The sequence below is a fragment of the Mauremys mutica genome, chromosome 2, assembly GCF_020497125.1.
Source record: "Mauremys mutica isolate MM-2020 ecotype Southern chromosome 2, ASM2049712v1, whole genome shotgun sequence".
In the NCBI taxonomy this organism is placed as follows: Eukaryota; Metazoa; Chordata; order Testudines; family Geoemydidae; genus Mauremys; species Mauremys mutica.
Window position 1 is genome coordinate 44,756,461 of NC_059073.1, and position 16,791 is coordinate 44,773,251.

Below are 16,791 nucleotides of genomic sequence, written 5' to 3' on the forward strand. Positions count from 1 at the left end.
CAAGTAATAACAGACAGAACAAAGTGAATTACCAAGCAAAATAAAATAAAAAATGCAAGTCTAAACCTAATACAGTAAGAAAGTGATTACAGATGAAAATCTCACTCTCAGAGATGTTTCAATAAGCTTCTATCACAGACTGGACACCTTCCTAGTCTAGGCCCTTTCCCCTGGTACAGTCCTTGTTTCAGCTCAGGTGGTAGCTAGGGGATTTCTCATGACTGCAGCCTCCTTTGTTCTGTTCCACCCCCTTATATATTTTTGCACAAGGCGGGAATCCTTTGTCCCTCTCTGGGTTCCCACCTCTCCTTCTAAATGGAAAAGCACCAGATTAAAGATGGATTCCAGTTCAGAGTTATATATCATATTTCTAGTTTCAGATACAGAAGTGTTACATTTATACAAATAGGATGACCACACTCAGTAGATTATAAGCTTTGTAATGATACCTTACAAGAGACATTTGCATGAAGCATATTCCAGTAACATTATATTCACATTCATTAGCATATTTTCATACAGTCATACAGAGTGCAACATCACAGCATCACAGACACTTGGTGGGATAATACGCATGACTGGAATATTGGTATAGAAGGATATAGCTTGCTCAGGAAGGACAGGCAGGGGAAAAAGGGAGGAGATGTTGCCTTATATATTAAAAATGTATATGCTTGGACTGAGGTTGAGATGAAAATAGGCGAGAGACTTGTTGAAAGTCTCTGGGTAAGGATACAAAGGGTAAAAAATGAGGGTGATGTCATGGTAGGGGGCTATTACAGACAACCTAACCAGAAAGAAGAAGTGGATGAGGTTTTTTTTAAAACAACTAACAAAATCATCCAAAGCACAGGACTTGGTGGTGATGGGGGACTTCGACTACTCAGACACCTGCTGGTGAATATAACACAGCAGGGCACAGATTATCCAACATGTTCTTGCAATGTATTGGAGACAATTTTTTATTTCAGAAGATGGAGAAAGTTACTAGGGGAAAGGCTGTTCTAGATTTGATTTTGACAAATAGGAAGGAACTGGTTGAGAATTTGAAAGTGGAAGGCAGCTTGGGTGAAAGTGATCATGAAATGGTAGAGTTCATGATTCTAATGAATGGTAGGAGGGAGAACAGCAAAATAAAGACAATGGATTTCAAGAAGGCAGACTTTAGCAAACTCAGGGAGTTGGTAGGTAAGATCCCATTGGAAGCAAGTCTAAGGGGAAAAACAATTGAAGACAGCTGGCAGTTTTTCAAAGAAATATTATTAAGGGCGCAGGAAAGATAGAAAGTATGGCTTAACCAGGAGATCTTCAAAGATCTAAAACTCAAAGGAGTCCTACACAAAGTGGAAACTAGGTTAAATTACAAAGGATGAATATAAATAAATAACACAAGTATGTAGGGACAAAAAGGTACAAAACGAGATTAAACTAGCTAGAGACATAAAAGGTAACAAGAAAACATTCTACAAATACATTAGAAGCAAGAGGAAGACCAAGGACAGGATAGGTCTGTTACTCAATGAGGGATGAAAAACAATAACAGAAAATGTGGAAATGGCAGAGGTGCTTAATGATTTCTTTGTTTCGGTTTTCACCAAGAAGGTTGGTGGCGATCTAACATAGTGAATGCAGTGAAAATCAGATACGATCAGAGGCTAAAACAGGAAAAGAACAAGTTAAAAATTACTTAGACAAGTTAGATGTTTTCAAGTCACCTGGACCTGATGAAATGCATCCTAGAATACTCAAGGAGCTGACTGAGGAGATATCTGAGCCATTAGCAATTATCTTTGAAATGTCATGGAAGACGGGAGATTCCAGAAGATTGGAAAAGAGCAAATATAGTGCCAATCTATATAAAGGGAAATAAGGACAACCCAGGGAATTACAGACCAGACAGCTTAACTTCTATACCCACAAAGATAATGGAGCAAATAATTAAGCAATCAATTTGCAAACATCTAGAAGATAAGTAACAGTCAACATGGATTTGTCAAGAGCAAATTGTGTCAAACCAACCTGATAGCTTTCTTTGACAGGGTAGCAAGCCTTGTGGATAGGGGGAAAGCAGTAGATGTGGTATATCTTGACTTTAATAATGCTTTTGATACTGTTTCGCATGATCTTCTCATAAACAAACTAGGGAAATGCAACCTAGATCGTGCTACTATAAGGTGGGTGCATAACTGGTTGGAAAACCATTCCCAGAGAGTAGTTATCAGTGGTTCACAGTCATGCTGGAAGGGCAAAACAAGCGGGGCCCTGCAGGGATCGGTTCTGGGTCCGGTTCTGTTCAGTATCTTCATCAATGATTTAGGTAATGGCATAGAGAGTACACTTATAAAGTTTGTGGACAATACAAAGTTGGGAGGGGTTGCAAGTGCTTTGGAGGCTAGGATTGTAATTCAAAATGATCTGGACAAACTGGAGAAATGGTCTGAAGTAAACAGGATGAAATTCAATAAGGACAAATGCAAAGTACTCCACTTAGAAAGGAACAATCAGTTGCATACATACAAAATGGGAAATGACTACCAAGGAACAGAGGTGAAAGTAAGCTGGTGTGCTGTACCGGGGCTGCCCGGCTTCCCCAGGCAGCAATTTAAAGGGCCTGGGGCTCCCAGCAATGGCTGGAGCCCCAGGCCCTTTAAATTGCTGCCAGAGCTCCGCTGCTGGAGCCCTGGGGTAGTGGCAGCAGGGCTCCAGGGGTTATTTAAAGGGCCTGGGCCGTAGAAGCAGGGGAGTCCTAGGCTCTTTAAATAGCCCCCAGAGCCCTGGCGCAGCGGGGCTCCGGCGGCTATTTAAAGGGCCCGGGGCTCCCGCTGCTTCTACGGCCCTGGCCCTTTAAATAGCCGCCAGAGCCCTGCCGCTGCTCTGGCAGGCTCCGGTGGCTATTTAAAGGGCCCGGGGCAGTAGAGACTGGGAGCCCCGGGCCCTTTAAGTAGCCCCCAGAGTCCTGCTGCTGGAGCCCTGGGGTAGCAATGGCAGCCGGGGGCTCTGACAGCGTTTTAAAGGGCCTGGGGCAGTAGCGGTGGCCAAGCCCTGGGCCCTTTAAACTGCTGCCAGAGCCCCCGGCTGCCGCTGCTACCCCGGCGGGGGAGGGGGAGGGCACTTACCGGTACAGGGCGGGCCGGGGCTGGCTCTGACCCCCCATCCCCACCCCTTCCGCCCGAACCCCCCCATTTCCAGGGGCCAGACCCGGCCCCAACTCAGCCCCATACCGGTAAGTCCCTATTTCTACTTTTACCCCTGCCTAGGAAGGAGTACTGCAGAAAGGGATCTGGTGATCATAGTGCATCACAAGCTAAATATGAGTCAACAGTGTTACACTGTTGCGCAAAAAAAAAAGCAAATGTCGTTCTGGGATGTATTAGCAGGAGTGTTTGTAACAAGCAAGACACGAGAAGTATTTTTTCCACTCTAATTCGTGCTGATAAGGCCTCAACTAGAGTATTGTGTCCAGTTCTGGGCACCACATTTTAGGAAATACGTGGAGAAATTGGAGAAAGGTCAGAGAAGAGCAACAAAAATGATTAAAGGTCTAGAAAACATGACCTGTGAGGGAAGATTGAAAAAAATGGGTTTGTTTAGTCTAGAGAAGAGAAGACTGAGAGGGGACACGATAACAGTTTTCAAGTACATAAAAGGTTGTTACAAGGAGGAGGGAGAAAAATTGTTCTTCTTAACCTCTGAGGATACAACAAGAAGCAATGGGCTTAAATTGCAGCACGGAGGTTTAGGTTGGACATTAGGAAAACTTCCTGCCAGGGTAGTTAAACACTGGAATAAATTGCCTAGGGAGGTTGTGGAATCTCCATCACTGGAGATTTCTAGGAGCAGGTTAGACAAAACACCTGTCAGGGATGGTCTAGATAATACTTAGTCCTGCCATGAGTGCCGGGGACTGGACTAGATGACCTCTTGAGGCAGACTAAATCAGGAGTTCTCAAACTGGTGGTCAGGACCCCTCAGGGGGTCACAAGGTTATTATATGGGGGGTCACAAGCTGTCAGCCTCCACCCCCAAACCCTGCTTTGCCTCCAGCATTTATAATGGTGTTAAATATATTAAAAAGTGTTTTTAATTTATAGGGTGGGGTCGCAATCAGAGGCTTGCTATGTGAAAGGGGTCACCAGTACAAAAGTTAGTGAACCACTGGACTAAATGCTAGATTTTATGTACAAAAGCTTACACATGGAGCAGCATTTTTGATGGGTGCCACCTGGAACTGGGATATCACTGAGCCCACCTGATTCACCAGCCTGGGTTTCCTTTACACTGTACTGCTATGACAGGCCCTCAAGCCCCCTCCAGCATACATACAGGTAGGGACACACCCAGCTGCAGCTACACACAGATGCTGAGATCAGCTCTGCATGGGAAGGCTCAGATAAGGCACCTCCCAGTTCCTAAACCCAAAATTATACCATCTTGCGCTGCACAGGGAACTGCACAGCATAAGCTCATGAAATTTGCCCCCTCCCTCAATGTGGATGAAGATATGCAACAGCTTTCTGCTCCCAGTTATGATTTCTACACAATGGTTTTAGACAAAACAAAAACAAGGTACAAAAGAGGTACAACAAGGTACAAAAACTACAAAAGATAGATTTTAAGTGATTATAAGGGATAGCAAACAGATCAAAGCAGATTACTTGGCAAATAAACAAAAAAGCAATCTACGCTTAATATAAAGACATTGGATATAAGTAGCAAATTCTTACCTGAATTGTTTTTTTAGGCAGTTAGCAGATATTCTTGAGGGCAGGGTTTCTGGACCCATTTTTATAGTGGGGGTGCTGAGAGCCATTGAACCAAAAACAATAAACCCTCTATATAATGGAAACCACTTCAAGTCAGGGGGTGCTACAGCATCCCCCACAGCTCTAGTTCCAGCACCTATGCTTGAAGGCAAGCTGCACTTGCTTGCAGCTTAAAACTCCAGGTATTCCTTTCACAGGCTAGAAATCCCCCTAGCCTGAGTTCAGCCTTCTCCCCTAGTCCAGTCTTTGTTCCTCAGGTGTTTCCTGCAATTTTTTTGGGCGGGGAGTCAGTGAAGAACCACAATGATGTCACTCCCCTGCCTTAAATAGTTTTTGCATATGGCAGGAACCCTTTGTCTCCCCACTTGGTTCCCATGCCCAGTCAGTGCAAAAATACTAGTATTCCAAGATGGAGTCCAGTGCCAGGTGACTTGGTCACATACCCCTGTAGGGACACAGCAGCCATGATTCAGAGGCTTTTGTAGGGTCCTCAGTAAGGCTCCCCAGTGGGAGATTAGCATCTTCTAAGACCTATTGTTTTCCCTAATGGCCCTTCCCAGCCAGCCATCTAGACTGATTGCATTCTGCCCAATGGACTTTCCCCAGGTATAAACACATTTGTAATAGATGCATAGACAATATTCCTAACTTCAAATACCAAAATGATACATGCATACAAATAGGATAATCATATTCAGTGAATCATAACCTTTTCAGTGATATCTTACATACCTATCTGGCATAAAATACATCATAGTTATGCCATAATCGTATCATCATAATATTACTATGAAGAATATGTTGCGTACTGCTACAGCATTATATTAGGAAATCACGTACACTTATATCTACTCACTATGCAGTACAAACTATGGGCATGCAATCTGCTTCTGGTGCACAACATATAATGAGACAGATCTGGTGAGCAAATTTCAACTGAAAATATAGAAAATTATTAAAATTGCTTGTTAGATACTTTGATAATTCAGAATGTGCAGTGTGAAACATTTCATGTCAGTACATTACAAAATGTTGATATCTGTCATTTTTGCCCCATAGTAAAAATTTCTCTTCATTTCTGGAAAAACAAAACAAACAAAAAAACCCACAAAACTTGCCCATGCAAAACCAATACAAATCTTTTAATGCATTGTCATGTGGTAGCTTTGACCAATAAAGATCACATTAAGGTGTTGAAATTAAATTAAACAGTAAAAAGTTATTATGTTGCAGTGTTTCTGGTCCTGTGAAAAATATGACACTTTCTCATTTTGGGTACCATTGTTTCACCTTGCCTAGAGGCTTACCGCACCATTTGACAGCTCCTCATCTAAACGTACATAAAATAAGCTTTCAAATTATATATGATGTGGGTGTGTGTAGCGTGGGTACGTTACATTTCAAAAATATGGCCCTTTTTGGAGAATTGTCACATGCCTATAAGCACTGAAGGAGCCAGCACAGCCAAGAGTGAAGGTTATATTCTACTCCAACATGGACATCAATAGAATTGTTTGCCAAGTTCTGATCAATTACACCTATGCCAACCCATTGAAGGCAATGCACAGATGTAACTGAGGGCCCAATTTGATCAGAAGAGCTCTATTATTGACGGTATATGAAAAGAACAGAACACAGCTTGACTTGGGTTGAAATCCTGGCCCCAGTGCAATCAGTGGGAGTTTTGCTGTTGACTTCAATGGAGCCAGAATTTCACCCTCTGAGCCCAGGACTAGTTAGAAAAGAATGTTTTTACAGGTAAACTGACCATAGATTCACAGAATCATAGAATATCAGGGTTGGAAGGGACCTCAGGAGCTCATCTAGTCCAATCCCCTGCCCAAAGCAGGACCAGTCTGCAACTAAATCATCCCAGCCAGGGATTTGTCAAGCCTGACCTTAAAAACCTCTAAGGAAGGAGATTCCACCACCTCCCTTGGTAACCCATTCCAGTGCTTCGCCACCCCCTTAGTGAAAAACTTATTCCTAATATCCAACATAACCTGCCCCACTGCAACTTGAGACTATTACTCCTTGTTCTGTCATCTGGTAACACTGAGAACAGTCTAGATCCATCCTCTTTGGAACCCCCTTTCAGGTAGTTGAAAGCAGCTATCAAATCCCCCCTCATTCTTCTCTTCTGCAGACTAAACAATCCCAGTTCCCTCAGTCTCTCCTCATAAGTCATGAGCTCCAGCCCCCTAATCATTTTTGTTGCCCTCCGCTGGACTCCCTCCAATTTTTCCACTTCCTTCTTGTAGTGTTGGGCCCAAAACTGGATACAGTACTCCAGATGAGGGCTCACCAGTGCCAAACAGAGGGGAATGATCACGTCCCTCGATCTGCTGGCAATGTTCCTACTTATACAGCCCAAAATGCTGTTAGCCTTCTTGGCAACAAAGGCACACTGTTGACTCATATCCAGCTTCTCATCCACTGTAACCCCTATGTCCTTTTCTGCAGAACTGCTGCCCAGCCACTTGGTCCCTAGTCTGGAGCAGTGCATTGGATTCTTCCGTCCTAAGTGCAGGACTCTGCACTTGTCCTTGTTGAACCTCATCAGATTTCTTTTGACCCAATCCTCTAATTTGTCTAGGTCCCTCTGTATCCTATCCCTACCCTCCAGCATATCTACCACTCCTCCCAGTTTAGTGTCATCTGCATATTTGCTATGGAAATCATTGAGACAAGCATGGAGCCCCACAATGCAATTTTTATAGTCACTTCAGAGTAGAACTGCAATTTAACATACATAGAATAGATCAGTTATGGTGTTTACATGTGATACTGATATGAGTAAAAGGCAGTCTACAGAAAATTTACTTATATCTTAAAAGACTGTTACTGTTACTTTACATTAAAAAACAAAGTAGTTAAAATCAAGTACATCCTGTGTTTTTACCCTATACTATACAGATTTTACAGGGGAAACCAGGGGTCCTGACCCAAAAGGGAGTTGCAGGGGGGTCGCAAGGTTATTTTACGGAGGTCACAATATTGCCATCCTTACTTCTGTGCTGCCTTCAGAGATGGTTGGAGAGTGATGGCTGTTAGCCAGGTGCCCAGCTCTGAAGGCTGTGCCCCGCCAGCAGCAGTGCAGAAGTAAGGGTGGAAATACCATATCATGCCACGCTTACTTCTGTGCTGCTGCCTTCAGAGCTGGGCAGCCAGAGAGTGGTGGCTGCTGACTGAGAGTCCAGCTCTGCAGGCAGCAACGCAGAAGTAAGGATCGTAATACCATACCATGCCATCCTTCCTCTTGTGCTGCTGCTAGTAGCAGCTCTGCCTTCAGAGCTGAGCTCCTGGCCAGCAGCTGCCACTCTCTGGCTGCCCAGCTCTGAAGGCAGAGATGCCGCCAGCAGCAGCACAGACGTAAGGGTAGCAGTACTGCAACCATTCCTATAATAACCTTATGACCACCCCATAATTTTTTGGGTCAGGGTCCCTATAATTACAACATTGTGAAATTTCACATTTAAAAAGCTGAAATACCCAATTTTACAATTTTTAAAATCCTGACTGTGAAATTGACCAAAATGGACCGTGAATTTGGTGGGGCCCTACCTAGAAGAAATCAACCCCATTTATCTTTGTATAAATCATAAACTGAAGTTAGGAATTCCACTCAAAGGTTATCTTGTTCAGAGTTATAGACTTGATAGGAAAAATTCTGCTCTGCAATGAACAAAAATTCTAACTATAGTGTGTATAATCTAACTAGATATAAAGGAATGTATTGACTTCTATCTTTGGGGTGCATTCTCTGCACATTTTATTGCTCCTACCTGTAGGAAGAGACAAATAAAGCATGTTTATTGTGGATGTTATGCTGTGTTTGTATCTTTTCCTTTGCCGAAACAGCATCTGATTACTGTTGATTATTGGATGGCAAGAAAAGACCACTGCAGGTCTTCGGTCCTTCAAGAAATGTCTACACTGGAACTGGAAGGTGAAAATTCCAATTCAAGGAGATGTACGTTCCGATGGGATTGTCCTGGAGGTGGCTAGCCCTTCCCAATGCACGTGCCACTGTGATCACACTTCTGTTTTTAGCGTGCTAGCTCACGTATATCTCTTTGTGCTGGAATTTACACCAGCTCTCGTACAGATATACCCTTACTGAAAGCACCTTTTTCAATAGGAATAGGTAGTTGAGAAGATTTCTCCTGCCGTGGTTGCCAGCACTGCAAGGATATGAAATGGATTTCCCACACAAGAGGGCACAAAGCGCACTTGTGAAATGTTCCCATCTGGTTCCTAAGTGCCATATTTAAACTGAAGCAGGAGGGATACTAATCTGCTTTACAATCTCAAATCCTACTCCCCTTCTCTTCATTTCTGCTTGAGGAGCAAACTTCCTTTGGAAAGAAAATTTACACTTGAGCAGTAGTCCAGTGAATTCTGATGTTAGGAGCACTATAAGCCACAGCACAATTTGAACTAGTCTGTGTGGTCAGGAGCAAATTATAAGTTTTTTTTTTAAATGCAGATATTAAATATTACTGTGTAATGTAATGGTTAAAGATGCAATCTAGTGTCAAGGATTGAAGCCAGCTCTGATTTTAGATCATCTATCTTTAAAATGTTAGAAATTATATTATTTTAAATAGGCTTTTAAATTCAGTTTCATGTAAATGGGGGAATTTCACACCTGTTTCTGTACCATTTCAGTCTGTATTGCAAGCATAACAGTACTACATTCATAGAGCTATTTTGCAACTCAAAGGGATTCAGACTTACTTTACCTTGTTTTTAACTGACTAAATGACGATTTTCTTGGACCTTTTTTAAATTCTATGCAAGTAGGAGACTAATAACACTGGGAGTTTGTAACCAGGCATAGCGCAGGTAGGTTCTCTACCAGCTTTCCTAATGCAGCTCAAACCTGACCTGAACAGCCTATCTATATTAACCATTATAATCATTAGCTCTTCTGTCAATCATAGTAAATTGGCTGGTGGACAATATTTCATAGAGACATAATAGATTAATCCACCTATCTGATTTTACTTTTATAAACAAACCAAGATTTAAACTACAGTCACCAGCTATGAAGTCTACTGCACGTGTACTGTGGCTCCCTTTTATTTTTCAGTGAATGTTTAAAACACAGCAAACCTAAATCTTGAAAAATGCTTTGGATCAAAATTTCAAATCAGCAAGTACTTCTATTGTGCCTGCAGCGTTTCTGTGTACATCCATGACAATCAGTAAATCTAATCTAATCTATCATGGTATTTATAAGGTGTCTTTTACTTTAGTATCTAAGTACCAATACCTGTTCTTAAAAACTGGATTTGTACATGCAAATTGGCATTTAGACACTTATCTGATTTTCACTTACAAATGCAAGATTTGCAGGCACAACAGGTCTGTATGCAGTTTATGTAGCCACACCTCAGGCACCCTGCCTCTGAAAATATGGCCTAATGAGTCTCTTGCACTCACATATTTCCCCTCCCTTCTGCTCATCTCTGGTGCATATAGCTAGACTTATCCTATATCTACATAGCTATATCTTGCATTTGCAGAAAAAATCATAAGTACCTAAGTGCCAGTTTACATGTACAAATCCAGTTTTTTATTAGTATTTGCATTTAGATACCACTGTAAAAGACACCTTATAAATACCATAGATATTGGTATCAATCTGGGCCTTTTAGGGTATGTCTACTGTGCAGCTAGGAGGTGCAATTCCCAGTGCAGATAGCTCAGCTTGGGCTAGTGGGTTAAAATTAGCAGTGGGATATTGTGGCTCTGGCAGTAGCTCAGCCGGACACTTGAGCTCAGACCCAGGGGATCAGGTGGGCTTGGACTTGAGTGTGTCCTAAGCTGCCACCAGTGCCGCAATGTCCACAGAGCTATTTTTAGCACACAAGCTAGAGCTAAGCTAGCATAACTCCATCTACTTGTGCTGGGAATCACACCTCCTAGCTGCAATATAGACATATCCTTAACTGACATAAAAAAAATCCTCAATATTGAACACTGTCATTTATAGACATAATGGATGTATATCAAGTTGAAAACAGCATTGGGATGTCTGTATAATAGATTTGCTTACTAAAGAAAGTCCAGTGTTTATTCCTGTCTGGTTCTGAGTCTAGGAAAACATTGTGGGTTGGCATGTTTAGTAAAAGAGATCCTGAGACTCATTATAGGTTGCCAGTGAATCTGAAGATTAAGGGGGCAGACTGATTCATTGGGTACTTAAGGAAAAATTATATTTGGGTTCAGGCTGACGAGCTATGACTGAACTAATTTTAAAAAAGGACAAATCAATTAGTGCTAAATTAAAGAAAAGTGTCCTCACTTGTCACATTCTGCCTCCATACAGTTTAAAATGAGCTGTGGATTGTGCACCGTGCCAAGGAAAGGATTTCTATTTCTAGGCAAATTCCAGCCATGGGTTGTTGAGAATTAGATAATTTGTAGACTTTTTTTTTTTTTTTTTAAACAGTCCCATCTCTTTTGATCTGGCCCACAGTTCATAGCAGGCGTAAATGGGCCATGTACTCAAAGTAATGCATACAGGACTGAGTAATCCTTAGCTGCAGCCTGCAGTAAGTGGGTCGTAGATTTTTCCTGAACTTTACAGCAGGCATATAGAACAAGAGATATATCCCACTACTCTTCATATGTGGAATTTGGAAGCTAGTGAATCCCTAGTTGCATGAATCTGCTAGCTATGCTCCTGCCACTTCCTCTGGCCTGCTCACAATGCTCGACCTTTCACTGCTACACAGACTTATGGCAGAAGTCACCCGGTAGAGTGGGCAGAAAGGGGTTCAAGACTCCCACTTACAGGCTTTCAGTCTCTGACCCCTGGAGCAGAAATTCAGCTCTCTCTCGCATGTCAGATTTTATGCAATACGGAATGGCCCAGAGAATATGGAATATAACAACTGAAATAGAAGAGCAGACCAACTGTCCATTGAGTTTAGCATCCTGTCCCTAATAGTAGTAAGTACAATGTTTTAGAGGAGGATGTAAGAGATCAAGCACAGGCATTAATAATCTGTCCTTAAGGGAAGTTTCTTCCTAGCCCCAGGCAAGTAGGGCCACCCATCTTATACCCTAAAGCATGAAGGTTAATATCCTTTCTTATTATTCTGTTTAATGTAACTGTGGATATTAGTCATAATTGCTTAGGGTCCTACAATATTAACTTCAATGGGATCTGAGGATACTTAAGGGCCACAGAACTTATCTTCTAAAAATAAATCAGTAGTTTACAGCAAAGGCTCACAGCCCCTGAAATAAAGATGGAAACATATCAGGTGAGAAAAGGGAGGTAAATCCTTGGAAAATATGCAATAGTGAAAAATGGAGCTCTTCATGGTAGGGACACTGTAAAAACAGATTGAACACTTATATGGATATAACATCCAGAGTTACTATAGTTCAGGTTTAAAATAGTTTTGAAGGAATCCAACACAAATCAACCTCACAGCAGTGAACATTAGGAAGAAATTTTCCCTATTGGCAGATTATGCCAAAGTTACCTCCTGCAGGGCTTCTTGCACCTTCTTCTGTCCTTGGCTCTGCTACATCCATGCTCTCAGCCAGCAAAGCAGAGCCAGCTAGGAATATGAGGTGGTGGTAAATTGTACCCTTTGAAGAGCTGCTGGAAATTACTCCCTAGCTGAAGCAAGAGGGGAGGCATGTGGAGAGCTGTGACTGAGTTACAATGGCTCCCAGGGTTCCTGGGTTAGCACAGCCGCATTCCACCTTCTGTGCAAGGCTTACTGCAAAAGGCACAATCTAGCTCTAAACAGTCCCCAGCACAGTGGTATTACTATTGTAAACTGCAGTTGTTTTGCAAAACTAGTGGACAAAATTGCTCCCCCCTTCTACAATAAGAGTATGAGCAGAATGGATCTCATAATTCCCTCCAGAAGGCAGTCCTTGCTGAAGTAATTGACTCTAAAGGCCACTGAAAGTGCTTTTAGCATTTTGAGGTAGACCATAACCCTTTCACATTGTTTTCTTGAGACAGTATTAGAAGGTAAAGGATAGTATTGTGGTTAAAATATAGGAATATAGGTCAGAACCTCTTGTCTTTGTTACAGTACAGACTTTTGATGTAACCTTAGGCAAATCACTCAGCTCTCCATGGTTTGGTTGTCACATCTGTACAATGAATATGAATAACTATCGCCTACAACTGTTGTGAGAATTTATTAGCAATGGTTAAGATCCTTGGATGGAAGTGATAGGGTCAGTCTCCGCACTACTCTGTTGAATTCAACTGCTGGGTACCCAAGGTTTGTTTACACTGCAATATAAACCCTCAAGTTAGCAGAACTCAAGTTAGAAGACCATGGTTCATTAACCTAGGGCTTGAGTGTCTATACTCATTTGTAACCCCAGGTTAGGAACTGTTGAAGCTTGGGTCCCAACCTGGAGCTTAGTGGATGATACCAACCTGGGATGGGTTGCAAGTGCTTTGAAAGATAGGATTAAAATTCAAAATGATCTGGACAAACTAGAGAAATGGTCTGAAGTAAATTGGATGATATTTAATAAGGACAAATGCAAAATACTCCACTTAGGAAGGAACAATCAGTTACACACATACAAAATGTGAAATAACTGCCTAGGAAGGAGTACTGCAGAAAGGGATCACAAGCTAAATATGAGTCACTGTAACACTGTTGTGCCAAAAAAAAGAAAGAAAGAAAAAGAAACATCGTTCTGGGATGTATTAGCAGGAGTGTTGTAAGCATGACATGAGAAGTAATTTTTCCACTCTAATCCATGCAGATATGGCCTCAACTGAAGTATTTTGTCCAGTTTTGGGTGCCACATTTCAGGAAAGATGTGGACAAATTGGAGAAAGGTCAGAGGAGAGCAACAAAAATGATTAAAGGCCTAGAAAACATGACCTATGAGGAAAGATTGAACAAAAATAGGTTTGTTTAGTCTGGAGAAGAGAAAATTGAGCAGAGATGTAACAGTTTTCAAGTACATAAAAAGATTGTTACAAGGAAGAGGGTGAAAAAACGTTCTCCTTAACCTCTGAGGATAAGACAAGAAGCAATGGGCTTAAATTGCAGCCAAGGTGGTCTAGGTTGGACATTAGGAAAAACTTCCTGTCAGGGTGGTTAAACACTGGAACAAATGGCCTAGGGAGGTTGTGGAAACTCCATCATTAGAGTTTTTTAAGAACAGATTAGAGACATCTGTCAGGAATGGTCTAATTATTACATTATCCTGCCTTGAATGCAGGGGACTGGACTAGATGATCTGTTGAGGTCCCTTCCAGTCCTATGACTGGACCCTCTAAGAATAAATTATATGACCAGATTAATTTTTGCAGCCATTGAAACAAAGACATGCAATCTTTTGTACCATTCACTTCCACAATCAAAACAGAATTTGAGCAACTAGATCAGTCATTTTATGCTAACTAGTTAACAGGCAATGGAAGAGTTTTTCAAAGGCACTAATGGCAGTTATCACTATGTGTGCCTTTGAAAATGTCCCCCAATTAGTCTACTGAAGTACCAACACCAAATCAGCTGGTTGTTCATCTCTCTCATGGAGTGCACAAATATGAGAAAATATTTAAGTGAGAGATCCAGAATATAACTAAAAATAGAAAGACTCTAATCCCACAAGTGTGGGATTAATTTAAATTATATAAGGAAAAAGATTTATTTTCAGTCACCAATTCTGATGGCCATCATTACAAGCAATAAACAATAGGATTATATGGTGGGGCATTGGCAAATTAAGATCTGTACTGAGGTTGAGAGGTACTTAAATTATTTTAGGGGCATAGTCTCAATTCCATGCACACACATCATTCCTAAAACCAGAGTTATGCATGCATATGAAAGGGGAAAATGGTCTAAAGGGTATACAGGAGAGAAAATAAATTGTATGCTTAAAAAAAGCCTACTGCCATTTGTGATTCAGCATGTTGCTTTATTCTCTAAGGTCACCATAAACTCTCATGTGACCATACAGAGCAGTAACTGATTTATTTATTTCATACCCTTTTTACTAATTCACTGACAAGCTTTCTCTATCAGTATGCTAGTCATTCACTATATCACATGGTTACTAACATTAGCACAGATTAGCCCTTCAATTGATTCTTCTGTACCTATGGCAGTCAACTCTCCTCAGATCCAGCACTGAAGCAAGGCATTGCTCTGCTTCCAAGTCACGAGTTCAGAGTTTTAACAACTTATATGTTGGCTATACTGCAGGGGTTTTCCTGTCTTCTCGCACTCGGCACTAAGTTACTGTATCAGTTTCCTGCTGCATTTCAACTTTCCAAAGAGACTCCTTGTAATGAAAGACAGATAGGGCTGCTTCTATTGCCCTGACTCAGCCTGCTAGGAAGACGGTTGTGGACCAATTGCAGGATGAGCCAGTTGTAATGCTTTCTATAAAAAAACAGAACAAATCAGAGAAAAATGTGTTGCTGGCCTGGTAGTAGCACATTAGGGAGCACTGTGGTGGCAACAGTAACTATTTTTTTAAGCAGACCCTTTTGGCAGATTCAAAAACAGCAATGATGAGCTAGTTGACTGAAGAGATGGTGATCGCAATACTGAACCTTTCAGATTTCCTGACTTCTAGTCCTGGGCGGAAGAATCCAGTGTATTCATACATGACAGCATAATGCCCAAGATGCCTTTTTACTTTCATGCCGACTTTGCTTACTGCATTTGTAACAACACAGAATACAGAGTCAAGAGAAAGTCCTGAAAGAAACAGCTTCAAATTGAAATTTCTCATTCAGAAATAGTGCACTGCAAGATTGATAAATACCTGTAGCACTGAAAATATAATCAAGGTAAGAAGCACAGCTTTTGTCTTTCATTCAATGGAATAGTTTTAAATGTTTAATATTGGATTCCCAAAGTTTCCTCCAGAGTAACAGATACTGTGACAGAAAAAGCTAAGGCTCATGCTCTCAGAAATTCATTATGCAGCACTGTGCAATAAAAAACATAGGATCTTGTTATGCAACCAAGCATCTGGGGAGATTAAACCTGATTTAAAAAAAAAAAAAGAAAGAAAGAAAAACCTCTAAATGCAAAATATCTATGCAACAGGAAAAGGATGACAGCAAAGGAAACTACAGGATTTGTACAACAAACAAATGGACATTAGGAAGCACAATTTTATGAAAGAAAACAAGTATCAGAAATATTGAGCATTTAGGTTGTTATCTTTAGAGATTCTGAGCACCTAACAATTCCCATTGAAATATGGAGGAACTCCATTGAGAGTTGGAAGTGTGAACATCCAGTATATCTCAGAAGCAGGTTTCTGCCCATGTGGGGACTGAAGAGCAAGGACTTGGGGACAAGATGAAGGCATCGAGAAGGATTTCAGTGGTGGTGCCGTCAAACTAATGGCATACACAAGAAATGTTGCTTTGTGTAATGTGTAATTTGTAAAATACTAAATAACGTTGCTTAGCTGAATGCGAGAGTATAGACTGTAAGCTCTTTTGCGCAGGAATCGTGTCTTCTTTTATGTCAGGAAAGCATTTAGCAGATAGCGTAATAATATTAATGGAGGATTATCCGAAGTAAAATTTGGCTTCAAGTGTGGTTATTACAAAAAAATTACTACAAGAGTAACCTTAGACAGTTCATCTCTATGTGTCTGCCAAATCACATCTGCCTAATTTACTGACAAGAACAAGCTTTTCTTATGATCAGTAAGCTATTAGCTTACAGGTCATGTTCATATGTTACTTCAAATTAAGAATAGTTCACAGCATAACAAAATTGCTTATTTAACAAAAATTTCTATAAAATTATCAGTTTAAAAAAGCAGTACTCAGTCTGACATGTTAAGTCTATTTTTAATATTTTTTTTTCCAGGATCTAATATATAAATACAATGGTAGTAACGTACTCTTCTTATGTAAGCTTGGATGGAATATGTTGAAATCTACTTTCTGTATTTTATATAAATAATCCTCTAAAGCAACCTAGAAAAGAAAAAAAAAAGGTTTAGTATGTATAACGTACACAAATAGCCAACACGTACAAAC

The 16,791-nt window shown here is 41.0% G+C and overlaps 1 protein-coding gene across 5 annotated transcripts in view; it reads right to left on the bottom strand.

Annotated features, from left to right (window-relative positions):
- Nucleotides 1-16,580: 16,580 nt before the first annotated feature.
- NDUFAF6 (NADH:ubiquinone oxidoreductase complex assembly factor 6) overlaps nucleotides 16,581-16,791 on the bottom strand; it is a 52,682-nt gene continuing 52,471 nt past the window's right edge. For all 5 annotated transcript variants that reach the window (XM_045005346.1, XM_045005343.1, XM_045005347.1 and 2 more), the window contains exon 9: nucleotides 16,581-16,728. In XM_045005346.1, coding sequence (XP_044861281.1) covers nucleotides 16,600-16,728 — 129 coding nt within the window. In that variant the 3' untranslated portion in view covers nucleotides 16,581-16,599. The remainder of the gene's footprint in view (nucleotides 16,729-16,791) is intronic.